The sequence below is a fragment of the Saccostrea cucullata genome, unplaced genomic scaffold, assembly GCF_032062105.1.
Source record: "Saccostrea cucullata isolate Sc308-1 unplaced genomic scaffold, CSIRO_AGI_Scuc_v1 ctg6024, whole genome shotgun sequence".
NCBI lineage: Eukaryota > Metazoa > Mollusca > Bivalvia > Ostreida > Ostreidae > Saccostrea > Saccostrea cuccullata.
The window spans coordinates 49,235-76,702 of NW_026918226.1; the positions used below are offsets into that span (position 1 = coordinate 49,235).

Genomic DNA, 27,468 nt, shown 5'->3' on the forward strand with positions numbered 1-27,468 from the left:
GTCTGGTATATTTCATTTAATTACTTGTGTTTTAAATTTGACACATAAAGGTTATGTCATCCAAATAAATAAAAAAATTTTTTTTTGAAATGCTTTGGTTATTATCTATGACATATTTTATGCACGACTTATCAAATAAAACTTCTGCTTCCGGTTTTTGAGCACGTGTCCAGTGTTTGATAACAAACTTTGAAACAAAATTTTCTTTAGATTTGTCTTATAATGGTATATAAATATGGGTAAATCGAAGAAACAAAGAAAGGGGAAGAAATTTAACTATGACAAGAATAGAAGAAAGGAGTGGAAAAAGTCGAAGAAGTTGCCAAGTATTGAATGGTATGCATACATACATGTACTTTTCTAGTACTTGCTAAGGACCTGTTTAAAAACCATCTCTGAAATGGGAATATCAATTTCAAAAGTAATTTTCTTATAAAAGTTTAAACACTAGTAATCTGCATAAGAATAAACCTTCATAGCAACAACTATTAGTAAACATTCCTTCATAATCATGATAATATGTTATAGATGTTTAGAGATGTTAAAATATTGGATCTCTCAGATGATTCTCAACTTCTTCAAACTGTAGGGTTGTAGAGAAGTGTTGCTACCAAAAAAATTGCAGCCAATACATTATTATGCAAATTAACAGAGAAAAAATATGATATCCAATCAGGACATCTGTCGTATCAACGTGTTCTTCATAATTCTTGTTCACTCTTTCCCCTATTATCTATATATCTTGTTTGCCCTCTTATAAATATTATATGTAAACATTATTTTTGAACTTTAACAGGTTGGGACATCTCTTGCCCAAATGGGATATAATAGATCATTTGGGATATAATAGAGAGGTTTAGCAAACCAACGTGTACGCGTACGTGTACGTGTAGCACCAGAAATCTGTGCATTACGTCATCACTTTTGCTAATGACGAATTTCTACACGTATCTTCTTAAAAATTACGTGTACATAGCCAAGTACACAATTTCAAAACTTTAGCGTATAATTCTTTAACTGCTGTTTATTTTTCAAAAGGTGTGCGTTTTTCTGAAACCTGAATATATAATGCAAATACTAATATAAGAATTGGACTTCAGTAATTGAAAAATATTAATTTATAGAGAGTTAAAATTACAACATCTTGATTTTCGAAAAAGACTTCGACCGATTAAAAATATAAGAGCTCTGTACAATCTTTATCTCATAACTACAGGCATATATTTATGTAGAATGGTGTTATACGTATTAAAATCATTGCTTTTGCGGATGATTTTTAAATGTAAACCACTTTTACATTTAAAAATTTACAATATATACAGGTTATACTTTGCTAATAAATAAAAAATGTAAACATTATTTTTAACTTGTAGTTTACACGTACATGTACACGTACAAGTGAGCTTGCTAAACCTCTCTAATATCTCAAATGGGATATTTTACAGTGCAAAAAAATGAAAATTTTTATTTTGGCTATTAATATCATAAATTCGCATCAAGATACTTATAAAGGAATAACTTTTGGTTGACAAGTTTTTTCTGTATGCCCATTGTTTAGGAGATTGATCCCGCAGAAGTTCCTTAACTTCTTCATGTTCGTGGGGATCAATCTTACAAACAGTAGGGTTACAGAAAAATTTGCCTGCCAAAGGTTATTCATTTTTAAGTATATTGATACAGATTTATGATTTTCATTGCTAAAATAAAAAATTTAATTTTTATGCCCTGTAAATTTATATCCTATCTGGGATATTATATCCCAAACAGGGTATTTTATCCCATTTGAGCAAGTGGTCCCAACCTGTTGTTAATATATATATATGCAAGTCATCTACGAAGGAAACATTAATAAAATTTAACCGATTTACATATATATAACATATATAAAGGGCAGGAAGGTTTTAAAGCAAATAGACTCTGGACCAACCAGAAATAGGGTAAACAGTGTCAAGGGTGAACAAGCATAATTTGTTAAACTACATAAATAAAAGGTGACAAGGGCTTGCACTTCACTTAGAGTTAGACATATAACATGTATCAGTTAAATTTTTATAAATCCAATGAATATTAACTTGTAGGAAAAGTCAGAACAAATATTTACCGGTACATAAATTTCTCACACTAACTGTCATACATAATTACATCTCACTTCAACTATAATATAAGTACATTGTTATGCTATTTTTGTATATATTTATGCAGTACTCAAATAAAAAAGGCATGGGATCCCAAGAAGTCAATGAGAAGAAATCTAGAAGAGATGGGAATTTCAGCTGATCCCAATCAGACTATCAAGATCCCAAAAACAAAGGTATTACAATGTTTTTATATCAAGTCAGCATTTAATTTTGTTATTGGGGGTGGGGTGTTGAGGTGTACATGTATCAAATTCTTCATTTGAGATTAGAAAAAAGTAAATTTTAAATGTGTAGTAAATCTTATCTAAAATTATCACATATATTTTTTTGGGTATAAATTATGTGGCCGTTGATATTTGATTCTCTGGTACATGTACATGTAAACCTGTCTGTCTCTCAGGAATAAAACAAAATCTATACTTCACAAGTCTATGTTATCCTAATATTTCAAGAAAGCATTCAGTCCTGTCCCAAAAGGGACATAGCCTTTATTAAGTGAATTAAAACACACCACTGTAGCATTGATAGCATTTGAAACACATTTAATACACTTATTTACATGTATTTTAAAATCTGCTAGTTTGAATGTTAAGTAAAGAAAATTATTTGTCATAACTGAATGTTATTTCTTAAGACAATTTTGTATATCATAAACAATATTGTAATTAATTATGCCAACTTATGATAAGAAAGCTAAGCACATACTACATGTATTACCTTTAAACAGATTTTATTCAGTGTTGATTCCTGTATCACAGAATTTGAAATAACTTCCACACATAAATTCATGTAATTAAGAACACATTTATACTTTATAGTTTGCAACTTTTACTGTTAGCATGGTTAGTGCATGAACATGTATTTATTTTACATTCAATATCAAATATTGCTCTTTTTCAGGATTTTTTGATGGACGATGAAAATAATCCAGAAACTGAAATAGAAGAGAAAAAAGTCCCTAAAAAACAACCTAAGGAACATGTTGTTCACGGTAACACACAGATCTCTGTGAACTTAAAGTTTTAGATATTGACTGAATATATTTTGTGCAACAAAACAATGCATTTGACACTTCAGACCTTTCTTTTCATTAATAAAAATACCTCCATACTACAGTGTATAATAGTGTAAGGATATTTTTATCAATGAAAAGAAAGCTGTAAAACATCAAATGCCTATAGATAGCAGCAAATGAGAAGAATCTTTTGATAAACATGTAATGACAATATATTTCTTTCAGTGTTTAAAAACACTGATTTCCTTCATAATTGGGTTAATAGATATTTTAAGAGAATCATTTGAAACGTTTCAACCACTCGGCTATTTTAGGTTTGAATCTATTTAGATGTACAGTGTTCTGTATCTCCTGAGGTAAATGATGTAATACATATTATTTTGGAATAGTTAAACATTCACTAAATCTTGTATACAAGGTAATATGTTTTACGGTGTGACTGTTGAGACGAGCGCAGTTGTACCATCAAAAACACTCTAAAAATTGATCAGCCACTTCAAACATCAAGCCGCAGACATCTTGACTAGCTGTGACGTCACACGACGTCACGGAGCTCGTCGGAGCTTACGGAGACAGCCGAGCGTCTTTTTGAAGCTATAGACCTAGTGCAATTTTGGTTGAAAAGCATTGTAGAGTTATTTTTTGTTTCTTTGAAAGATTTCTACAAACTGATCTAGCCTTTTATGCTTTACGTTATTATTTATTTACTGTAGACGTACTTTTTTTGGAGGTCCGAGGAATCTCAATTTCTGTTTAATCCACGGATATACTAGATTGTCACTATATGCCTTACATTTATATTAAGTACACTTGGACAAATTTCCGTGGAAAATTTCTGACTGCTTACATAGGGTAAATTAATACCATGCGGAAAAAAGTACTTCTACAGTATTTGCGCAAAGGACATTGGGTAGTGCAGGAATTCTGGGAATGTTTCACAGAAAAATTTGCCTGACGTATGTACAGATTTCAATTCGAATTTCCTCTGTTCTTACATGTTAGTCTATTGAGCTCGCTGCGCTCGCTATTATTCAGAACTGTGTGAACTTTTCTATGTTTGGACACTGTTTTTTTTATCAGCTGTTTAATTGGGAGGTAATTCTAGCAGCGTTAATTGCTCCTTGTAGAGTTGGAGGCCGAGGCTAGTGTACCACTGGAGAAGACACTGAGACTGTCCTCTGAAGAGACAAAGTACTGTATATATATGATGGAGAAGTATGGAGAAGACTTCAAGGTTTGACAAGAGGATACACTTTAGTATAATATCATAAGCCTGTTGATTATACGGAAAATTATGAATATAATGTCACTCTTGGTACAACATTTAGAATACTAGCATGGCTTTAGACTTAAATTACCATGCATCTTTTAAAGTTTTCAATTTGAAAGTACATATCAAGCATATTGCAAAAAGTGTGTTTCATTGTCATTCACATTTTGTGCTCAAATTGTAGCTGTACATACACTGAGCTGCAGTGAGTTGAATGAGATTATTGTTTTTTAGGCTATGGCAAGAGACAGAAGAAATTATTATCAAGAGACCCCAAAACAGATCAAAAGAAAAATCAAGGCCTTTATGAATATCCCAGAGCAGTACAATGCTTACCTGGCCACCAAAGCTTCATCATCAGGTATGGATCAAACATGAATAAAGAAAACGGCATCCAGTTTGTGACAGAGGTGTCAAGTGATTGAAACTCTTTCCTGCAGTGGCCAACACCAATAATATATATCTAACTGCAGTTTTGTGACATGGAAAGATCACATATGTGATCAGGAAATTTATCTTTCATAGAATTTTTAAAAGATTCAGAATCTCTGTGAATGTTTTTTGAAAAATAATAAAATTATGGAACTTGTATGTTATGTGTTCTTTTCTTCTTAAGAGTTTGGAAATGTTAGGGAAAATAAATATATATTATTGTTGGTTTTAGCCATGCAGAGAAAGAGGTTTTAATCAATATATACATCAACAAGCATTTAACAGTAAGAAATTTTGGTAACTGTGCCATGAGGATTATTGTTTTGGTTACAAGTTTGAGGACACTAAAACATAATGTAAAGAAACTCTTAAGCAAGAAGCTTCATATAATATAATAAGAACAGTAGTAGTTTTCACCATTTATTTCCAACATAAATGTACACAGAGACACAAAAGAAAAAAATTCAGAATTGTTCAACTTTTTTTTTCCACTTGAGAAAAATTAAGTATAGAAAAAAAAATTAAAGCTGGGAGAGCAAATTCCACATATGAAGCTACAATACTGTTTTTGTTTTGAAGCATTATGGCATATAGACAATAAAATCATATAATCCTTACATTAGAAATCAATACATTGACAAAAGAGAAATAGGAACAGTAATACTGAACAAGACACTGAACACAACCATACACAGTCCTCTGGTTACATGTATAACTTAATAATATAGCACAAAATCGGAAATACTGTAGATCATTAAAGCAGTTACAATTAAGAAGTAAAAATAAATACTGATAAACAAGCCAGAGCTTAATAAAGGGGAAAAAAATCAAACATTATAAAAGTTTTCTTACTATAAAAGGTAGTAGAAGAAATATTTTTTAAAAATAAATAACAGCACCCCTTCTCAAGTTGATATTATAAGATTTAAATAACATTCTCTCCAGAGATAAATTTGTGGTAATAATCTTTCCTAACTTCTTTTTATTGTAATTTTTTTCCATGAAAATCCCACATGCAACATTTAACAGAAAACCCAACAACCTGACTAATAATACTGACTGGTAATTTGTTCTGTTTTGTAATTCAATAACTTATAAAAACATTTAAATTTATCTAGTTATTGGATTAGCTAAGTCAAATACTCTCTTTGGAATCACTCCTTTAAGAGCAGTTTCTTTTACTATGAAAGCTTCCGGATTAAATTGCACGTGATCCATTGATGCTCGAACCACTGGTTTTGATAATTCGCTAACACGGCCTGTTGCTGTCGCGCGTTTGGCAGCCCTAGAAATAGGCCAGACCTCATCCTTTGGTAGCATGTATCCATCGGTAGTTCCTCGGGGTCTGGCAAGCTCAACACTTCTAGCTTTGGCACTAGCATTCTTTGCAGCAGGAAGAACCTAGTTATATAGACAAAAGCATTTTAATTAATATTGTTAATTCAGAAACGGAAATGTATTTTCCTGATGGTAAAATTTACAAAATAGTTTACAGCTAAAATTTTATTGTTAATATATGAGGAAGACACAGGATAAACTGTTTAACTAGGAAAAAATGTTTCAAATTTTTGGCATGAATTAAATTTATTGAAATTTATTGAATTTACAGTATTCAAAGAATTTTAAAAAAAATAATCGTTTGTTCAAAGCTTCTTAATGGAAACTGTGTGGGGAGGGATTCGTACCGGCCACTGTGGAGATCTGAAGGGACCCTCTGAGCGGTTCTTGGGGGTGGCTAGTGCTTGTAGCCGCTCCGAGGCAGAAGCGGTGAGGGCAGGGCCAGGTATAATAGTTTCTATCTGTCTCGCTGGCTGGAATTCCTTGACTGGTGGTCTATGCGCTGCTAGCTGATTGGTACGCGGTCTCTCTCCAGCAGACTTGGCCCCTTTTGTGACGGTCCATATTGGACTTTCTCTGCCACAGCTATAGAAAAACTGGCTTCTGCAATGTGTAGAAAATTGTTGTGAATCTATAATTTTATAGTTCTTTGAATGAATCTATAAAAAGGGATAATTAAGTTTATATCCATCTTTGCTATCAAACTTTTGATATTATATATAGAAAATGCAGGAATACATGAAGATATCTAACCCCAGCTGTTAATGAAAAAAGTGAACATTCAAATAAATACGCAATGCTTAAGTGCACATACATTAACATTCACTTGATTATGTTATGACGTTTGACAATATTTTAATATTTAGATATCTATTCTACATTGTTATATGTAAAAACCAAGAAACATAAGATCAGGGGAATGGGAGGGTATACAATTCATAAGCAGATGATTAAAATAAAATAATTCAATAGAAAAATAAAACATTACTGCTTGTAAAAAGTATGATGGTATCAAGTAATTGTACTTGTTAAACATTTTGACAAATATTTTTTTTTTTTAAATCAAAACTTATGGTAAAGCTCATGCAGTTATTTGCTGCTAATTTTCTCATTGGAAGAAAACTTTTTGTTAATCAAAGCAATTGAAAATTGTGAATTGCTGCATTTGAACTGATTTTTTTTTTATTTAAAAGCATTCAAATATTTTGGTTGCTTTTACTGCAGTTGAAAATATTTTATCAGACTGATGAAAGTTGATTATATTTAAAAGAGATATTACAAAACAACAGGAAAATTCAATAAAGCTGTGAAACAGAGAACTTTGTTATTAATAGTCGGGAAAAAGCATTAGTGTTTAACTTTAAGAATCATTTTTTCCAACAATACAAACTTTGGGAATAGTTTCAGAATATCTTCTGGTCCAAGTATATCCCTGTGTGAAGAAAACCATTAGGTGATCAGCTTTCCCTTGCTTGCAAATACCTTTAGTTTTACCAATATTTTGGCACAACAGATTTCTGGGGGTTATGCATTTATTTAAACCAGAAAATCACCGACAAGAAATTGGGCCAAATTTAAAACAAGAAATCGTATAAATCTTAAATTTCTGTAAGTTTGACCGATTTACTGGATTAAGTATACAGCAGTTGTGCTTCAGTTGAAAAACAAACATAAAGCAAAGAGATTTCAATTTAAAGTAGGACAGTAGGGTCCTCGCAATGTATTAGATGTTTAACATGTTTAATATCAAAGTCCCCTCTTAAAATAGGTAGTTGGTTTTCAAAGCACAATACAAATTCATATATTTTTATTGCTTTCTTCATAAATATTGCTGGCTATTAATAAATTAATAAACCAAAGAAATTTTTCTATAAGGGAAATATTTCTCAAGACAAGTTTTTCTTTTGACATGTAAACATCAAACCTTGGCCATTTATTATTATGGGTCTTTTTATATGTTTTTTTTTCTGCAAACATAATATGAACAGGATGCTGCAGCTTTTCTTTTAAAAGAATAAATAATGCAAGTTTATTAAGACCTTGGCTGTAAAAAAATATATTTACAATGACATTGCGATTCAGTTACATTGCTGATAACGATACAATATTTTCATTATAAAATGAGTGCATCAGGACCCTTCCTTTCTCTAGATTATAAATGATTGAATTACTCCCCCCCTTTTCAGTCATTATTTCCATGACAACTCTGTCTGAGTACTCAATGTTTAAACTACAGTCTTACACTTAATTTAAATTTTGTGAGTAGTAGTGATTCACTATGATCAACTCTAAAGGCAAATTACTACACTGTAGTTTGTTTCATGTTTACTTCTTTATACTTTAAAAAAAATATATTTTGGAAAGGTGTCAAGACATTTTTACTTGCAATGTATGTGTAGATAGAAATATAAAGATTTGTTTGTGAGAAGACAGAATGATCTATACTTTACAAATGTATAGTCAATACAATGGTATACAATGATCAACTGTGCCAAAGTAAACATGAAAATGGATGTACACTAGTACTGTTCACTGTATTAAAAAAAATGACCCTCATGTACCATGTGTACCTTAAATTGTCACAAAACACGAAAACAATACATCTATTCAGTCTGTAGTTGTAAACCACCTTTGATTTTGAAGAAAGTTTGTACATGGAGTTAATGTGAAAGTTTTATAAGTGTGTGATAAACTAATCTTTCTAATCAAAACATGCTACTCTGAATGTGACATATTGGTGTAAAAAAAATTACCAACTGCACTAACATGTAACCATGATAACAGTGGTTCATAATGATTCTATGAGGCTACTTTGCTATTAGAAATAAAACAAGTGTCCAGTATCTAAATCAAATGACCCACCTATCTTCTTTGTAATTGGGATGTAACTGTTTTGCTCCAGCCAGTTGCTGCACCCTTTGGGAGGCCTCAGGCAGATTTTTTGGAGGTGCCTCCCATATCATTGAGGGCCTTCCACAGCTGTAGAAGAATAGGGGTCTGCAAAAGGGAAAAACAATCCTTTTCATTTATAGTTGAAATACTTAACAATGGCATGAATACATTTAACTAAATTTAATTGATTAGAACTGCCTAATACTATTAGTTGACAGAATGATGTTAATGGTGCACATCTTTTACTTACTTTCTAAGGTAATGTAATCCTTTAGAAAATGAGTTGACAGTATTTCTATCATAAACAAACTCATAGTTTTTCTTAAGTTTGTAACCTGATCTAGGCACCCCCGAGCTGGGATTATCCAACACATCCCGATGTCTCTCGATCAGAGAAAGTAAATCATCATCATCATCCTCATCCAAAGGACTCATTGTTTTTTTTTTCTCATGACATTTCCTTTTCGTTAAATTCCATATTTAGATATAAAGTTTGTGTTGTGAAGGCCTGGCTGACATTGTTGCTAACTAAGGCAGACTGTAAGTACTGCACAGAAGGAGTGGGGATATTGGGATTAAGTGGGATTTGTCCTGATACTGGTCACTTAATCTAACATGTAAAGGGATTAGTTAGGGTTGTTCAGTTGATTGTTTTAACCTTTCATCTGTATTTGTCCTCGTTGGGATTTAGAATTACCAAATGTAGTCTTGTAAAACTGGTCCTTTAAACATGTTAAATCAATTTATTAGCTCAAGGATTAATGCTTTCTACATGCAGTTGTCTTTCTCGCAATTTAGGTTTTACTCACCTGTCAGCCTTTTGCACATTGTCTGTCTGCTTGTTTTTTTTTTAACTCTCAAAAGTATGATATGTGATAATGTAAGATTCTAGGAATAATACTAAATGTACCCAGCCTTTTGTTTTGATCTCTTTTTTTTTTGTTCACTCCCGTAGTTTGCAAACCAGACATTAACTGGTAAAAGATCACGTAGGCCATCCATTCCTAATGTGACGAGTTCAAGAGGAATTTTTTGGCCTCCGTAACCTATCATTTGACACCTTATTACCAAAAGTTACATACCTTCCCTTAGACTCAGTTGTGGAGAAGTCTTTTTTAGGTGTCGCTAGCTGTTCCACTCTTTCACTGGCTTTCTGGATGTTAGGGTTGACAGGCCACAACATTTCCTGGGTCCCCCACATAACATTAGGGCTAAAGTACAACAAAGATCATATGAAGGTTGATTAACTTGATTAAATATATTACCGTAAAAAGTATGAAAAAATTTTTGGAACTCACCCGACATTTGTGAAATATCCTATTTTTATTTCTTTGGGGCGTGAAAGGTCTAGTAATCTTTCCCTGTAAAGAAATTTTATTTCATGTAAAATTGCTTAAGTTGTTAATGAGAGCTTCATGATTTTCATGCATTTCGTATGATTGATATACAATCATGCATGAGGGAAAAAATTGGTATCAGTAAATTATTTAAAAGCTGATGTGATGCAATTTAAATTTGTTTTCCTCTTAAAATGTCCTTATCATACAGTTTAACACTGATTGATCATCTTAAGCTTTTAATTCAGATTAGCTTGACAGTGCACATCTGCCTTTCAGTGCATCATGATGCACTCAGTAAGACTAGTTTACATATACTAACTCCCTCTAACTAAGTTTACAAAGTCTTCTAGATATTTGAAGTGTTAGATTCCAGAGCCATGTCATTGAGATGATTATTGATCTTTCTAAAATGAAAGAAAAAGATGTGGTACAAATTCCCATAGAGCAGAGGTTAAACGCTGTTGATTCATCATCTTCGCCAGCCAAGGGTTTTCGATCAGCACTGCTCCCCAAAATCCTTGGCTAGCAAAGATGTTGATTCTTACGAAAAAAAAAATTAAAGAATTTTCAAAAAGTCCTTGTACCATTTACCGTATGAATTACAGATTCATGTCATTTTTGAGATTTGAAAAATTCAGGTGACATGAATATGTCAAAAAAGATAAAAAAAAAAAAGTTAGAAGATATCTTCAGTATTACATGAGTTAACAAATTTGGGAATTTTTAGTTTGTTGTTGTATGGAATAAATGCAAAGGTCAAGGCTATTAAGAGGTGGCTCATTTAATAGCATGCATAAAAATAACCTATATTGTAGCCTATAATTCAAAGATTCATAATCCTAGATATTAAAAAAGATTTTTCTTCAACTTTTTCTGTAAATTTAAAAATGTATTTCTGCTTGTTGAAGGGAAAGGCAATATAGTACATGTATATATATTGGTATTCGTGTGTAAGGGGGAAAATGGAGTGGGAAGGCATGTTTTGAATTATATAGGAATTAGAATTCATTTCATTTGGTAAGCTCATTGTACCACACTTGGAAAATATCAAATGAGAAATTTAAATTAGTTTTTAAAAGCTTTCTCCTTGATGACCTGTGTAATACAACTTTCTAGGAGACAAAGGAGGATAATGGGTGTCATGTTCATAGGTCCAGAAATCTAGAAACATTCTGAAGAGGGAAGCATAATATGAATGGGTTAATGAGAGGTTTCCATGGATACAACATTGACATAGTACTCACCCCATTATGAAATCTTGATCATAAAATTGACCAGGTCTGCAAAAATATTTCTAAAATATGAATGACCCTTAACCCTTGTTTTATCACTTTAAAAATGCCAAACCTCTGAATAGAACTTTTTTGTATGCACACTGTGACACATGCATATACATGATTGCAGAATATTACATGATTGGGACTAAATTATACCTTGTTGATCTTGCCGTACCCCCTCTGGCTATCAAATCCTATAATGTGCATTACAAGAAACTCAAGCTTTTCCTTTTTATCAATAAAACAAAATTGAAAAATTGTGCATAAAAGAAAAAAGTCCTTAGAAGGACTCACCCCACAATTAAATCCTGTTGGTAAAAACTATCTTCCCGAGAAAAATCCGGATTCACAAGTAAATCCATAGTAGCCATTGCCAAAGAAGTTTGACTGAGAATACGGCAGTGGTGTTAATGAGTTGTCTTTTACTATTGGAATATTGGAAACCTACATATTCCTGATTGACAGCTCTCTAACATGGTCAATACCATCTAGACCCATGCAGGTACAATGTATATAATTAATGTATGAATTATTGACACGGGTGTTTAAAATTGGCAGTTGCTTTATTAATGTCATTCAAATAAAAGTCTGGGCATTATCTTGTGTAATTTTGATTAAATAAAAACCTTTTAGCACATTTGAAAGTTAAAGTAATTTAATGTATAGTGTGGTACAGACAATTATATTTTTCCATGCAGCCGTAATCAGCTAATGTTTCATTGAAACAATAGAAAAGAATGTTTTAACCCAGGATTTTGTTCTGAACATGGATTGAAAGCCTTTGTACAAATTAAGCTTACAGTCTGCAAATATTTTAAAATGCATTAGTATTAAAAGTTTTAGATCAGCATGATCAGTCTTTCAATTTCCATTCATTTAAAACTTTAAATCTCTGCAGAGAAGGTCCTGGAACCTTTAAAATTGTCAAAATATTTTTAGAACAGTGATTTTAAGATTGGGTGATTTATGAAGGAAAACCTTTTTACACATTGTACATTGTATTAACAAAATAATATTTTTGAAATATCTAAGTCTCTAAGAGAGTTTTCAGATTATTACATGCACTTGACACTTATAATGCCATCTTCTTAACCAAAACTATTTTTATTTATAGCAACTTTTATAGAAGCTGAGATTGGATCATTGGAAGGTTGTAGACAGACAGACAGACTACAGACTATTAAAATGTGATTTTAAAAAAAGCTCACTTATTGTATGATTATCCTTCGAGGCACTACTCGCAAAATAAAATTCTTCACTTTTATGTATAAGCGTAAAAATTCTGAAACAAAATACATATGAGAAATCTGCAGTATACGTAGATGCATTTTTACAATGCATTTTATGAAATTCAATTAAGTATGTCAGACAATTAGGTCTGCCAAAATTAATGATTGTCTTAATTAAAGCCATAAGGATTTAAATTGTTGGAATAAAAAAAAAACTTGATCAAATTTCGGGGGTGCAATACATATTAAACATTTGATTAAATTTATTTAAATGACACTTAGGGGGTAATCTCAGATGGATAAAAATATTTGACATCTTCGATTTAATATGACAGATAAGGCATATTTCTGATTAAATTAAGTACCATCTACTCAATGGATACATTTGTGTGCAGCAAGTATTAAGGTATGAATCAATTAAGCTGAAGAGGAATTGTTCACATGCAGGGACTTAGAAGAAATTTAAATAATTGATGTGCTAAATGGATACAATCTGGACACATTTTGCTGTTGCTATATCAATTACCAATGAATTGTAGACTTTTTGTCTTTAGAAGTCATCATGGTTTCAGTTTCTTGACCATGTAGAGGTCAGAGTATGAAATCAGACATTCAGTTAGGACCCAGAAAGTGGATTACTGTACACGTTAAAGTCACAAATAAAACCAATTTGGAATTGGTTTACTAGCTCTGAAAGCTGGAATATATCAGCTGTATAAAAAAGAACTTGACCATTGTAGAATGAAATTTATTACGGAGAAAAAGGCTTGGTAATTACAATCAGAGGTGCCACAGGCATTTTTAGCAATTCTCGGTGTTGGTCATTTAAAAAGTTCTAAATCGGGAAGCATTATTTTGGTGTATGGTCGGGTTAATAGGCTGAGTTGTGTGATCATTGGATAAACTGTTTACACTTAGGTCAATCAAAAATCACTTCATTTTTTTCAGTTGCCAAGCACATAAATCTTTTGCCACCTAATATGACCTTTGAGTATATATGCAGTAAAGTGGGGAAAAACCTCACACAAAGGATAGGGCAAATATTTGGAGAGACATTAATCTTAAATGTTAGATATAGTAGCAACTGTTTCAAATAGGTGGGTGTCAGACATACAATAATGCTGGCTGTATTTTTTAAACCAATGCCCCCCCCCCCCCCCACCTTTCAATTATTTTTCTTTTCCCAAGCTCCATTCAATTATTTGTAACCCCCCCTCAAGAAGATAAAAGCTCAGCATCATGCAAGTGACAGAATGGGATTCAAAATTTGTGTTAAAACTTCTATAGCAAAAATTTTTAAGTGTTGTTTGTTGGAAGGAATTTTAAATTTTATTTTAAGGGGGTAGTAGTGGAATGATAAAGATATTTTTAAAAATCAATTACCTGAGGAATAACCTATTTAAAGTACATGTTTTAACAAATTGAGAATGCATATCCTAAAATCAATTTTTATTACTTAAATAGAGCATTTCCAAAAATATAAATTGCATTGTACTCAAACTTTTTTCTCTATTCATGAAGTGTTAAAGGGGTGATGAATTATTATATTTACATACAAAAGGATAAAAAAGATCGATCGTTAAAAAGCCATTTGCCTAGATTGAAGTTTTTTGTGGGACTGTTGTGTAAATTTAAAAAGGTAGAATTCTTTGACATCTTATTATAACCTTCTGAGCAGGGAATAGTTCTTTAATGATAATGCTCAGAATACAAATACAAATGAGGCATTATTGTAAACAAAGTTAAAAACAGAAAAAAAAGTGGGTCTTACCTTCCAGATTGCCTTATTCGTTCATATTCACCTGTAAATAAAAATTCAAATGAAAAGTTTTAGTTACGGTTGGACCAAAACTTGCTGATTTCAAATGAGTAAAAAATGAAGAAAAAGCACAAATTCCACACCTCTGTCGAAATCACTGAAACCGATATAAAACCCTTGACTGTGGGGTTCCGGGTCAAGACCCGACCGGACCGGAAACACATTACGCCACTGGGTCAGCATCCCCAGATCATGTATACACAAAACACTTCTACTTAATGCTTTACACTGCTGGTTTCTACCATAGAATCAGTGCAACACACTTGTATAGAAACGTCTTGGACCATAGCCATAGAGAAACAAAGGATTCTCTCAGTGGTTGTAAAGGGTGTTAGTCTGACGGGGTTGTGATAAGACAATGTGCTGAGTAGGGGCTGTGTGTTTTATAGACCGTGTCTGAGGAACTGTTTCATTAATATTTCAATATCTAGAAATAAACTTTAATTGTTAGTCACAGCAGAAACAGAGTGCAGGTAGTAATACAATGTAACACAATGGGTGTGATTAAAAACTTTTGAGTGAAATGACACAGCAAGTCATCTGTGTGGTTATGACACAGAAAATGCAGCTTAATGAATATTAGAAAATCAAAAGACGGGGGGGGGGGGGTTAACGGACTTTAATTATTTACTAGGATGATATATCCTGGTGAGAGAGAAAGGATATAGAGAAAAATCATTTTATTCTTTTCCAAAATCGTTTTTATTGTTCTTCGAAAGTGACACATTAATCTAGCTTTTTTATGAATCGCATTTTTGTTTACAAAAATGTTTCCCGTCTTTCGTTTTTAAGGTAGGGGGTGGGGGTGTTGAATTAAGCCTGGATTATGAGAATTGGCCAAACTTTCATAAGCCAGACAATCTACCAGACTTGTAATTTATTTGGCCCGGACACTACAATGCACACTTATAGAAGATACTGGTATGTTTTTAACGGAGTAGCATGAATTATAAATTAGTCATAAAATGTTTTGGCAGTTGATTATAGCCTCATCGGAAAGAGGGTGGGGTGGGATGTGTTTTTATTGTTGATTAAGCTTCATAAAGTCGTGTATCTATAAAAAAATAATAAGTCAAGGACCCAAATGTATAAAGTTTACAGATGTATAGATGTATAGAGAGCTGAAAGAGTATATAAAGATTACCAATCACGCAATATATCACAGAAAACATGCTATGTATACATGTAGAAGGCACAATACAGAGAAATCTCCGACACCATAATACAATGTAACACCGTCACAAACCTTCCTCTTCCTCGTCAAAGGTTAACTGGGTGTTACGATTATCTAAAATTACGTCAAAGAAAAACTTCAAAGTAAAATGAAAAAAAATTCTCGAATGGGACGTTAAGCAATATACAGTCAATCAATCAAAATACATGCATATTGAATGAGTTTAGTAATATATTGATCGAATATGGAATCATTTTCCTTTTCCCGTAATATATTGATCGAATATGGAATTGTTTGCCTTTTCCCGTATCCATCGTATACATTTGCATGTAGGAGTTTTAAGGAATTTTTAAATGATTGTGGATTCTGGGCAACGAAAATATAATGATACTCATGCACTAGTAATAGTATCGTAACAGTGGGATATAATCTTTGGCTAGTATACGATTTAGCAGGCTTTTGACATACGATAGGGGTGGAACGACGTTTGTAAATTGATCCCTGTCACAAATCTTGAAGACTTTCAGTGTTCAACACCTCTCCACAAATCTATTGTCAAAACTGTTGTTTCACCTCAGTGCAAGTATCAAATGTTTATACCATAATAAAATATTTTTGCCTCGGTAATTTTAAATGCAGGAAATCTGGTGTCAGTAGAAACTATTGTAAGCTTTCTAATATACAAAACCAACAAACGTCTGAAACCTTTGTTCAGCATTTGTTTTGTTTTATTCTTTTTTCCCCCAATTTTGACAATATATTATATTTTTTTATCACTCAAGAAACTTTGATGTTAAACCATATTTAACTGCAAGCACAAGTGCATTAAGGATTATAACGTTTGGCCGATTTGGGGGTCACAATACGATGTATAATACGAAGTATAATGTGTATGTGATATTATGCTTTTAAAGGATTATTGTATAGACTTATTAGAGGAAAGATTAAACGGTGCATTGCTTTGTTAAACTCGATTAAATGCCCATTTCAACCGTCTCATTTTTTTTATGTAAAACTAATTATTTTCAAGAATGCACGGTTACATTTATCGCTCATTTTATTTTTCCAATTAAAATAAAAATTAATTCATAAGAAAATAAGTCTTGGCAAGCAACGAAATCGTATTGATTTTATCAGATCAGCTCAATATAAATGTAAACATTATGTAATCTAGGTATTTAAAAAAGATGTATACAAAAAACAATGTTCATTTTTAAAGCATTTCAAAAAACTTTGTATACTGAAGATAATTATCATTTAAATCTAAATGAACATTTACCTTTAACGCCAACATCGGCTGCCATTATTTTACTTTTCCTTCTTTTCCTTTTACCAATTTAAAAAGTTTTTCTTCTCAGCACATGGTATATTAAAACTCCGTAAGGGAAAGTGAAACACTCTCCCATTTAAAGCGCGCGTAGCAACGACCTTTGACATAGCCACGTGACGTAACAATGTGTCTCTTAGTACAATATTAACGTGCAGCATAACTAAAGGGATTTACCTGCAAAATTTTTCTTTCGGTATACACAATATAAAGAAAAAATCGATATGAATGGAAAATATCATAAATGATTAAAAATTATTGTCAACGATTGGTAGGGTGTTCAGTTGATTCTTCCCACATAGCTTGTAGTCAATTTCAGCATTTAGTTATTCGACAATCGCCAAACGATAAAGTCCAGGAAATTATTTTTAAAACATTTGATTTTTTTTATTTTTCTCTTTACAAGATGTATATTTACCAAGTTTAATATTCAAATGAACTAATATTTGTCAGGGGCAAGTCACAATCATTTGAAGCACAGTATTTGCTGAATGCTATTGTGTTTCAAGATTCAAGAACGCGAGTAAATGATAGATTTTAAAATTGTTCACTTATCAACACAATGCTTATTTTAATACCAGATAAATAGGCAATGAGTTTTGCGCATTTTTATTGAAAAGAACTTAGAGATCGAGTTTTCATTAGACAGAAAACATGGTATAAATTTCACTGGGTATGTATACGGGACGAAAAAAAAAAGCCAATTGGTTGCAGAATTTGTTCAAGATTTTGCAGAATTTAGAAAGATCATATCTTATGTAATCAGTACTACATAGTTTTGTTTAAACAGAGATAAAACTTGAGCAGACGTCACAAGTAATGTACTGTATTAAGAAGATTATTGATCTGAGGTGATAAGCTAGATTAAAACAATACATCCATTATTCATCTGACAAATTTTGAAAAGACACAGCGATAGCAAATACACTGTAGTCTAAAGACTTGATATGGACGGTGCTAGTTATATGACTCGACAGGGAGAGAAATATAGGGTATATAAGACAGACAAGAACACAGCCCTAGAAATATATAAAATCACCCCAATACGAAAGCAAGCATATAATTGTGCGTTCGTTATCATTAAGGTGTTTATTCTGAACGCAGCAAAGGAAAGATGGTGGCCGAAGATGAAAGGGTAAAGGAAAGGGGGGGGGGTGCCGAAGAAACACTAAGTAATATGTATATATACATTAAATAAAAAATGTTGACACTTAGTGAGTCCGCCTTATTTGACATATCCGAATTTAAAAATTCTCATTTATTGAAAACACGAGCACCAAAAGGTAATCATAAAGAATTAATAATTTTATGAATGTATGTATTCATATCATCACAATGACATGTATAACGAAATGGGACTTTTCTTCAGGAAATCATAATGTACTTTTTACAGCGAAAGTATTTTCAAAGAAAATACATCCCCCTTTTCATACCAGGAGGCGCTTTCTTTAAAGAAAGATAACTCTCCCTATATTTATACTAGTACATGTTATAGAAAACACCGTATGGGCGTACACATTTTAATTTTTATTTTACAGGATGCAGTTCTTTCATCCATGCACATGTTGAAGAAATCACCTTAAACAGACTCGAACCAGGGGCATCGGAGAACAAGCATGACAACTGCACCACTGGATCAGAATTTTGTCTCTCTGAACCAAACTCGTTGCCCTCCATCACCAGTTGTGTAGTACAGTCAAGTGGAGAATCTGGTTCGATCCCCTCAACTCCGCCCTGTAAGCGACTTATCGAGATGCCAAAGATTCCTCGGAGAGTGACCCGGACATACCGCGCCAAGCGACGGAACGGGCATTACCTCACCCCCACGTTATGGGACACACCAGTCAAAAACCCTAACATAAACTCTGTATACTCCAGAAACGAAGGTATGCAAAAAATACCCCCAAGGAAGAAGCTTAGACTCTAAATATCTTTATTGTATGTATTTATTTGTATAAAAGTATATTTGCATAAAAACGGCGAATATTTTCATGTTTTTCCATTCACCATTTTCTTTGTTTCACCACAGAATTGCACAGTATACTCTTCGATTTTATGAAGTTTGTAGATTTGATTTATTAAAAATTAATATATAATATTTTACAATTAATGATTACAGTGCCCTTCCACAAAGTAAGAAGAAAGCTGCATTTTGGTAGAAAGCCCCCTACAGATAGGCATAACACTGAGGTAAATTTAGTAGTACATATGTATACATGTACATGAATGAATTTATTTTTTTTATATACAAATGTAGATAAACAGCTATTTAATATTTATCAAAAACCTTTTCACCATGTCTTTAGTAGAGCAAGAGATAAGGGGTCTGAATTCGAAGTTGAAGCATTAATTTTTTAGCTCACCTCAACGAAGTTGGGGGAGCTTATGTAATACCCTCGGCGTCGGCGTCCCGGGTTAAGGTTAAGTTTTTTGGAGCAGTTTTCTTTTTAAGTACTTCTATGTCCTATATTGATTAGACATGCATGGAAGATGGTTCTAGTGTGTTTCATTGTACCAGTCAAAGTTTCAGATGCTGCAATTTTAGCAAAGGAATGACTAGGTTAATGTTTTTGGAGCAGGTTAACATTTTTGGTGCAGTTTTTGGTGTAGGTTTCATTTCCAAGTAGCTATAAGCCCTATGTTAACCAAACTTGCATGGATGATACATCTAAGGATGCATACTACCGGGCTTGCTTCGGATGCTGAATCTGACCTACTTTTTCCGGTTGAGTGAACAGGTTAAAGTTTTTTGGTGCAGGTTTCATTTCCAAGTATCTGTAAGTCCTATGTTGACCAAACTTGCATGGATGATACATCTAAGGATGGATACAACCAGGCTTGCTTCGGATGCTGAATCTGACCTACATTTTCCGGTTGAGTGAACAGGTTAAAGTTTTTGGTGCAGGTTTCATTTCCAAGTATCTGTAAGTCCTATGTTGACCAAACTTGCATGGATGATACATCTAGGGCTGGATACTACCAGGCTTGCTTCGGATGCTGAATCTGACCTACATTTTCCGGTTGAGTGAACAGGTTAAAGTTTTTGGTGCAGGTTTCATTTCCAAGTAACTATAAGCCCTATGTTGACCAAACTTGCATGGATGATAAATCTAAGGATGGATACTATCGGGCTTGCTTCGGATGCTGAATCTGACCTACATTTTCCAGTTGAGTGAACAGGTTAAAGTGTTTGGAGCAGGTTTCATTTGCAAGTAACTTTAAGCCCTATGTTGACCAAACTTGCATGGATGATAAATCTAAGGATGCACACTACCGGGCTTCGGATGCTGAATCTGACCTACATTTTCCGGTTGAGTGAACAAGTAAAAGTTTTTGGTGCAGGTTTCATTTCCAAGTAACTATGAGTTCTTTAATGACCAATCTTGCATGGATGATACCTCTTAGGATGCATACTACCAGGCTTGCTTCGGATGCTGAATCTGACCTACATTTTGTGGATGAGTGAAAATGTTAGTTTTTGATGTATGTTTCATTTCCAATTAACTATGAGCCTTATAATGTGCAAACTTGCATGGACGATACATCTTAGGATGCACACTAATGGACTTGCTTCGGATGCTGAATTCGACATATATATTTTTCAGACAATAGACCAGGTTAAAGTTATGGTTGCAGGTCTATTACCAAAAAACTTTAAGGCTTTTATAACATTGTATAAACCAAACTTGCACAAATGTTGCATCAAGAGATGAAAACTCAAATTTGCTTTAGATGCTGAATTACATTTTCATGAAGAACTACTTTAAATTTTTTATGTTGGTCTACTTCAGTATCAGATCAAAATTGCTTAGATATTTTCATTTTTGGAATGTACATTTTTTGTTGGTTAATTGTGTGACTTTGCCTTATTTAAAGACAACATTCGTTGAGGTGAGCTCTGTAATCTCTGATTACCTATGTTTTTTTTTTGAATTCCTTACTTTGTGAGCACCCATTGAATAATGCATGATTTAAATTTACTAGTACTTTTTACTAGTTAAATATTTTAATAGTGATCAATTTTATTTTCTTTCTTTACAGTCTGACAAAGAACCCTCATCATCTGATATCAGTGACAAAAAGAAAGTCATGGAAACTGCAAAGGATGATGGGAACAGAGAAGTCACTATGGCAACGGAAGAAGATGAGCCCTTGGCTGTACCCCTTGTCAAAGGAAACAAGACAGCTAGAGAACTCAAACATTTAAGTGACCTCAGTGACCTGCTGCCCACCCGTCTTAGATCCTCCACCAAGTTTTGTAGTGAATCTCATATGCAAGATTTTACATTTCATGGCTTAAGGGCATAGGTACATAAGATCTATGTATGCCATGCAATTATCGAGTGCTTATGTTCTGCACTATGTTGGAAAACCTCAGCATTAGTTTTACTTTTCAACATCTTGCCATGTTATACTTTTTATAGTGTTCAGCAATGAGTGCTTCTATTGTCCAGATAGACAATTCTGACATTATGGTAGTCATTTTTATGATGGGAAAAATACTCAGAGTCGATGCAGAAATTGTAATGTTTGTTTTAATAGGATCATTTCCTTGTTTATTTTTCTTTTTAATTTTTTGTCAGATAGTTGTGTAAGTTGGTTTAAGATGGTCAGAGTCCCTAATATACATAATTATTTAATAAATAAGGTAAATAATAATCTTTTTGGTTTAAATGGACCATTTTATACTGAATTATTATATATTTTTTTTAGAAAAGACTGGATTTTGTACAGTATACATGTATATTCACATTTTTACCAATTCCTTTGTACATGTAAATTGCTAACAGATGTTTTATTGTAAGGTGCAGTTTTAATTTCTCCAATGTTTTACTATTTTTTCTTCAATATAATTATGTACATTTTGTACATACACATGTATATGGAAGAGAATTATTAATTTTTATGAAGAGAAAGAGTTGGTATTCTGAAGAGATTCTGCTTGCTCTTTTTTGGTTTTTAATATGAAGCGGATTGTTGTTTCATGTCTTTGTGTATATATATAAAATTAATCACTTGAACCTTGAAAAAAACAGTAAACATATTAAATTTCATTTTAAAGCTGTGTTATCCAAAAGACTGCAATAGTGTTTTTGGTTGATTTTTTTAATACAATATTGGTGGTGCTTGAGACATTTCAGAGTGCATTTTGTTTTAAATATGTGTTTAGAGTATATGTAATAATGATCACAAGTATGATACAAGAAAAAGCAATTTAGATTTTTCTTTTATCAAAAGAAAAAATTCAAAAGAATTTTTTTCTCCTTCATGTGCTTTTGTTGCTGCAGATTTTCATAGTGCATTTCATTTTGTTGTCCATTTGCTTGACCATGTATGATATGTATGTCAGGTCAGCATACAGTGTACATGTCAACAAAATTATCGTTTTTCTTTGAGAAACCAATTTAGTAGGTGATTTTTATGTGCAATTTGATGATCATTTGTTATGTTTCTTTTGAATAATAATGCCTGATTTTGTTGCATTATTTTTTTTTTTTATAAGTTTCTGATGTTGGTGACAAATTTTATAGAGGATGTACCGTATTGTTGACTCTTGTTTTTGTATAGTAGATGCATGCTTTATAGATGATACTATATTTCAGTTATTAAATAATTCAACAACAAAAAAAATCCTTACGTGATTGTTTATAAAGCAATATACAGGTTACTGAGGTTACTAAGTAGTAAAGTTATATAAAATAGATTTAGCCTTAAACTAAAATTCAAAAGCCATATTAAAATAGTGTAGAAAATTCATGTATATGTACATTTCCTGAGCTATATTTTGTACATGGTACAGATATTCAAACGCATATAAAGAACACATATTGTAATACTTGCACAATAAGTATGACTAATGAAATAACTATTGATTTGCTATTTAGACAGTTCTATAAATCACTTATTCTTTATTAAAGAAAGGTCATAGAAAAATCAACTGCTCAAATTCTTTCAAACAGTGAAATAAAATTTAATTTAGTGAAACATTACATGGATCTTTGAACAAAATGTGAATCTTAATTATTATTGAAAGATGAAAATTTCATTATATTTTGAATGTTAAGAAGGATCAGAGAACTTGTAAAATAACTCGGTATTTTCAATTAGAGTCTTAGCCAGAGACAGTGGAGGAATATCCACGATTCCTGCCAAAAGTTCAACCACACAATGCAGTATAGTGGGCACAGAACTGCCATCTTCACCAAACATGTTCTGTAAACTCTCTGGATGCAAATATCGTAATTGTTTTTGTGAGAAATTGATTTGAAAGTCTTTCATGTTGTGCCATGCCTTTCTCTTTATTTCACCAATGAAGGAGTGAGGTGCATTGCTCTGTAGAATTATTTTTTCCACCGGGATGACTTTATTCTTTATAAGGGAGGCTACTCTAGAATTATGTTTCAAATTAGCACCTGAAATAAAAAATAGAAATTAATTTCATTTTATAAGCAATATGATGCAGTGAAAATCAAAAATACAAAAACATTTTAAGAATATACATGTGTACTGTATACAAGGAATTTTTTTCCATTTCCTCCTTCTCACTGGTGGGCAAATACATGTATACATAAGATGGAATGAATTAAACAACAGCATTGTGACTGGTTGAATTTAAAATGGGGCAAAAAATGTGAAAGCATGAAAATAAGATGGGGCGAAAATAACTGTATACAGTATCTATATTGATTGTTAACTACCGTATTCCCTATATTAATGTCCTTACCTTCAATCATAATAAAACAACCAAAATCTTTGACTAGAGTGGAAATGTCCTCTTCAGTGAATATGCCATTTTCATTAAGAGAAACACAGTAGGAGTATATCATAAGCCGGTAATAATGAAGGGCATCTAGGAAGTCTTTATGGATGCTCTGTTTAGGACCTACATGAAAACGTATTGGTATCTTTTGGTTGTAACAGAATGGAATCTGCAAGTAGATAGAATTATTTGTTAAATAGTACATGTATTGGGCTAAAACAATGTTACAGTGAAAGGAGATAATCAAGAGAGTGTTATTTTAAAGTCACAGTAAGCCAATATGACAACTAATTCATATAACCTCTCACTTCTATTCCCAAAAGTTTATTATATAAACCAGCCAGGGAATATCTTTCTGAAAATGTAGTTTACTCTCTATAAGTATAATAAGCCATGGTTTGAAATAATTGTTTTGACATTGTCATGTATCTTTAGATAGAATACAATATATTGGCAAACTTGGGGGGATGCCACCCCCCCCCTTTTCAGTTTCTGCATCCATTTATTCAGAGGAATTTCATTTTATACGTGTAATACTGGTATGTTTGATGAAAATCTTAAAGTTCAGCATTAGAAAAGCAGGGCTTGTATTCATTATGCTGTTTGTATACTGCACTGAATTAAGATCTGCAACACTCACAATTTCTTTAAAGTCCTGCAGCTGTTTTTCTTGAGTAAGTTTGCTGGCACGATAACCCAGAGGAACATCTCCAACACAAGCAAAGGCTTTGTGACTCCGGATTTGTTTGACATACCTCAAACAAGACCTCACGTCTGAATTGTTTTTCTGAAGATCCAGATCAAAACCTGCAAAAGAGGAAACAAATCATAAACGTTTACATTATATATATTATGTTTTCACCAGAAAATAAGAATGTGAATCAAAATGATTGAAATCTCTCTTAATTCATAACTGAAATGAACTTAAAAATGAAATGTCCGTATTTGAACTCAAAGGTTATAAAAACTTTTAAAAAGTATAAAATCTTTTCTTTATATAGTTCAGAATGACAATGTCTATTTTTTCTCATTACCTACATCCACATAGATAAAATGTTTGTACTTGTTGTCTTTACAGAATGCCAGGGCAGCTTTAGACTCCTCCATGTCTACTGTGTCAGCCTTGACTACTAACCGCTGGATACCTAAAATTGATGAAGTTCACAATTTAATAGAAGAGAAAGATGAAAGTTTGATTAAAAGTTTAATAAATTTGATATAGTTCAGTAATCTGTGATAGGTTATCATTAAGCTCGTTGATTTCTTTTTGATGCTAATTGCTTTCTTCAGGCTGCATGGTGATGAACAAAGCATCTAGAACTCTTGGGATGCTTATCAAATAGTTTTTGTCAATAGGGTTTGATATTTTGTGTCAAAGGGATAAACTAGCGTGTGACAAGATAATTTAATCCAAAGGGCTATCAAATTCTAAGCATCCTTAATATATATTAAATGGGTGTTTGAGCATTGGGCATTAAAAATTTGTACATGCATGCTTGTATAAAGGATAGGTTTTTGACAATATGAATCAATGTCAAATTAGACTGAATTACCTTTTGATGCAAGATTATGGACAAAAGTTTTATGCTTTTTCTTGAAATCTTTGAAGTCAAAGAAAAAACATCCACAGTCAATAACACTGTAACCAAACTGTGTTTTGATTTCCTTCAGCAGAGGACATGATGTAACTTGGTCAGCCTTTCCATGGATTCTCCAGCTTTTGATGCTTTTAAATTGTAACAATTGTCTGCTATTGACTTTCTGGATTGTCAAGTTATCAGCTAATGAAGAGGCTGTCCTACAACAGTAATGGATATAAATAGTTTTAAATAAGATGTTGGTATAAAAAAAGAAGCTATAGACATTAAGATATACAATGTATTTATCTCAATCTTTGCCAAGTACTGTAAGTCCTTTTAATTCTATGGTGTTAAAATTTAACGAGTTATTAAAAGGTACTAATCTCAATTGATTTACCAAATTTCATGCTGCAAGAACTTAATTTTAATTTTTTATATGCATTTGAACATTTTTAAAAACCAATGATAGAATTCATGATGGGTGTAATTTCCCAGATAAGATAATTAAATAAAAATTCGCAAATATAGTGAAATTAAAACCATCATGATTATTTTTCCAATCTACAGAATATGTAGTAGCAAAGTATGGAGAGAAAAAGTTGTCACCCTGTCTTTTACTGCTTATGATGGTATAATGCACCCAACTTCACTAATTTTTTTCTGAATGCAAATACTTGTAATGTTTGTTCAGCAACCCAGCCAAGCCAAAAGTAAGTATAAAATGATGCCAAATTTGTTAAAGTTATTTCTGGCTATAACTGTGAAAATTGTTTTACAAGAAAATAAAGTGAAAATTTTAAATAATTACTTGCACATTTTAGGAATTCCACTGGCAATAAGATGCTCTCTTGGTATAGCCACCAGTGCTTTACCAGTATTCCCAGTTGTTGGCTGTTTTACATCAACTGGAATGGCTATCTGTAGAAATTCCTTTCCATCAAATTCATTCTTTTTAGTTAGCATCCGAAAAACAGTTTGTGGTGAAACTGTTGGTTTTAAGTTTTCTGCATGATCAAAAGCAAAGAATTATAAATCCACTTTTATACCATATTAAAAACCCATTTTTTTCAGAAACTTTTGTGAAATTATGCCAGGCTGCAAACATTTTATGTTGGTGATTCTTGTGTGCATCTTCAACATGTTCAATATATAAAATTAACAAGTTAAACAAATGTTTACAAAAGTTCCTTTACATATATTACATAATCTAACAATATTTGTGAAAAGAAGGTACACATGGCCAAAAATTGGACAAATATAAATTATTTTAAGAATGTACAACATCATGTACATGTATTTATATTTTTTAATCAAGATCTATTTATAACTTACCCATGAGGAAAAGAGCAGGACTTGACACAGTCACTTGATGAACAGGAGTCAAATATTGACAAACATCCCTTACTTCTGAATTAAAAATCGAGTACACATTGGAAATCTTGGGGTAGATCCAAGAGACAAAGCTTTGTATTCTTCTCATAACAGGCCTCAATAGGCCTACCAGGAAAAAGAGGCCAAAAATAGCCGATAAGATATAATATACTCCCATTACTGCCGCTTTTATACCAGGAATATCCAAGAACATTAATGTAAGCAGAATAACGAAAAATGTCAGAGTACAGATTGCTGCTTTATAACTGTTATTATGCATGTTCACTCTCCTACTGTAACTGTAAGCGTCCGTGACAACGCGCTGTTCTTGAAAAGAACAAATTTAAGAATTCAATAACAAATACAATAAATGGCTTCCAGAAGAACAGGGTATCGCACTGCACTAATACCACTCACATGATTCTAGTGTGTTTATCCTGTATTTATTTTTACTTTTCACTCAGATATTCTTGCTGTTACTTGCGCAATATTTACTTCAGGAAATG

General features: G+C 32.4%; 3 protein-coding genes across 5 annotated transcripts; 1 reads left to right on the forward strand and 2 right to left on the reverse strand.

The window, feature by feature from the left end:
* The first annotated feature begins 144 nt into the window (after positions 1–144).
* On the forward strand, positions 145–22,878 carry LOC134259631 (uncharacterized). The gene is made up of 8 exons (XM_062742236.1): positions 145–336; positions 2,203–2,311; positions 3,039–3,129; positions 4,281–4,387; positions 4,658–4,784; positions 18,790–19,137; positions 19,371–19,441; positions 21,293–22,878. Exons 1-8 carry the CDS (start codon positions 236–238, stop codon positions 21,557–21,559), a joined length of 1,221 nt encoding a protein of 406 aa, XP_062598220.1. The 5' UTR covers positions 145–235; the 3' UTR covers positions 21,560–22,878.
* LOC134259565 (sperm microtubule associated protein 2-like) lies at positions 5,321–17,358 on the reverse strand. Of its 3 annotated transcripts, none has more exons than XM_062742159.1 (8): positions 14,834–15,081; positions 14,703–14,733; positions 10,384–10,446; positions 10,168–10,296; positions 9,056–9,190; positions 7,584–7,625; positions 6,541–6,796; positions 5,321–6,256 (listed from the first exon to the last, which is right to left on the reverse strand). In XM_062742159.1, the coding sequence occupies exons 1-8, from the start codon at positions 14,931–14,933 to the stop codon at positions 5,966–5,968; spliced, it is 1,047 nt and encodes a 348-aa protein (XP_062598143.1). In that variant the 5' UTR covers positions 14,934–15,081; the 3' UTR covers positions 5,321–5,965. The 3 variants fall into 3 exon arrangements, with proteins under 3 accessions (XP_062598143.1, XP_062598163.1, XP_062598153.1); XM_062742179.1 differs by lacking the exon at positions 14,834–15,081 and adding an exon at positions 17,204–17,358 and having other exon boundaries at positions 5,322–6,256; XM_062742169.1 differs by lacking the exon at positions 7,584–7,625 and having other exon boundaries at positions 5,322–6,256; positions 14,834–15,079.
* Positions 22,879–23,258: 380 nt separating the features above from the next.
* Positions 23,259–27,362, reverse strand: LOC134259579 (uncharacterized). The gene is made up of 7 exons (XM_062742189.1): positions 26,924–27,362; positions 26,400–26,595; positions 25,565–25,809; positions 25,046–25,156; positions 24,652–24,818; positions 23,976–24,180; positions 23,259–23,664 (listed from the first exon to the last, which is right to left on the reverse strand). The coding sequence occupies exons 1-7, from the start codon at positions 27,240–27,242 to the stop codon at positions 23,312–23,314; spliced, it is 1,596 nt and encodes a 531-aa protein (XP_062598173.1). The 5' UTR covers positions 27,243–27,362; the 3' UTR covers positions 23,259–23,311.
* Between the last annotated feature and the right edge of the window lie 106 nt (positions 27,363–27,468).

Bases quoted from the DNA above. Each gene is read 5' to 3' on its own strand.
- LOC134259565 (XM_062742159.1), bottom strand. From the start codon at position 14,933: ATGCTGACCCAGTGGCGTAATGTGTTTCCGGTCCGGTCGGGTCTTGAC. The intron at 6,797-7,583 runs GTTTGTATTGTT...TACACATTGCAG, and splicing joins ATTCTGAAACTATTCCCAAA to AAGCCAGTTTTTCTATAGCT. The intron at 6,257-6,540 runs GTACGAATCCCT...CTATATAACTAG, and splicing joins TCAGATCTCCACAGTGGCCG to GTTCTTCCTGCTGCAAAGAA.
- LOC134259579 (XM_062742189.1), bottom strand. From the start codon at position 27,242: ATGCATAATAACAGTTATAAAGCAGCAATCTGTACTCTGACATTTTTC. The intron at 24,819-25,045 runs GTAATGAGAAAA...CCTCTTTTGCAG, and splicing joins TTTTATCTATGTGGATGTAG to GTTTTGATCTGGATCTTCAG. The intron at 24,181-24,651 runs GTGAGTGTTGCA...ATCTACTTGCAG, and splicing joins TGCAGGACTTTAAAGAAATT to ATTCCATTCTGTTACAACCA.
- LOC134259631 (XM_062742236.1), top strand. From the start codon at position 236: ATGGGTAAATCGAAGAAACAAAGAAAGGGGAAGAAATTTAACTATGAC. The intron at 3,130-4,280 runs GTAACACACAGA...TGCTCCTTGTAG, and splicing joins TAAGGAACATGTTGTTCACG to AGTTGGAGGCCGAGGCTAGT. The intron at 19,138-19,370 runs GTATGCAAAAAA...TAATGATTACAG, and splicing joins TGTATACTCCAGAAACGAAG to TGCCCTTCCACAAAGTAAGA.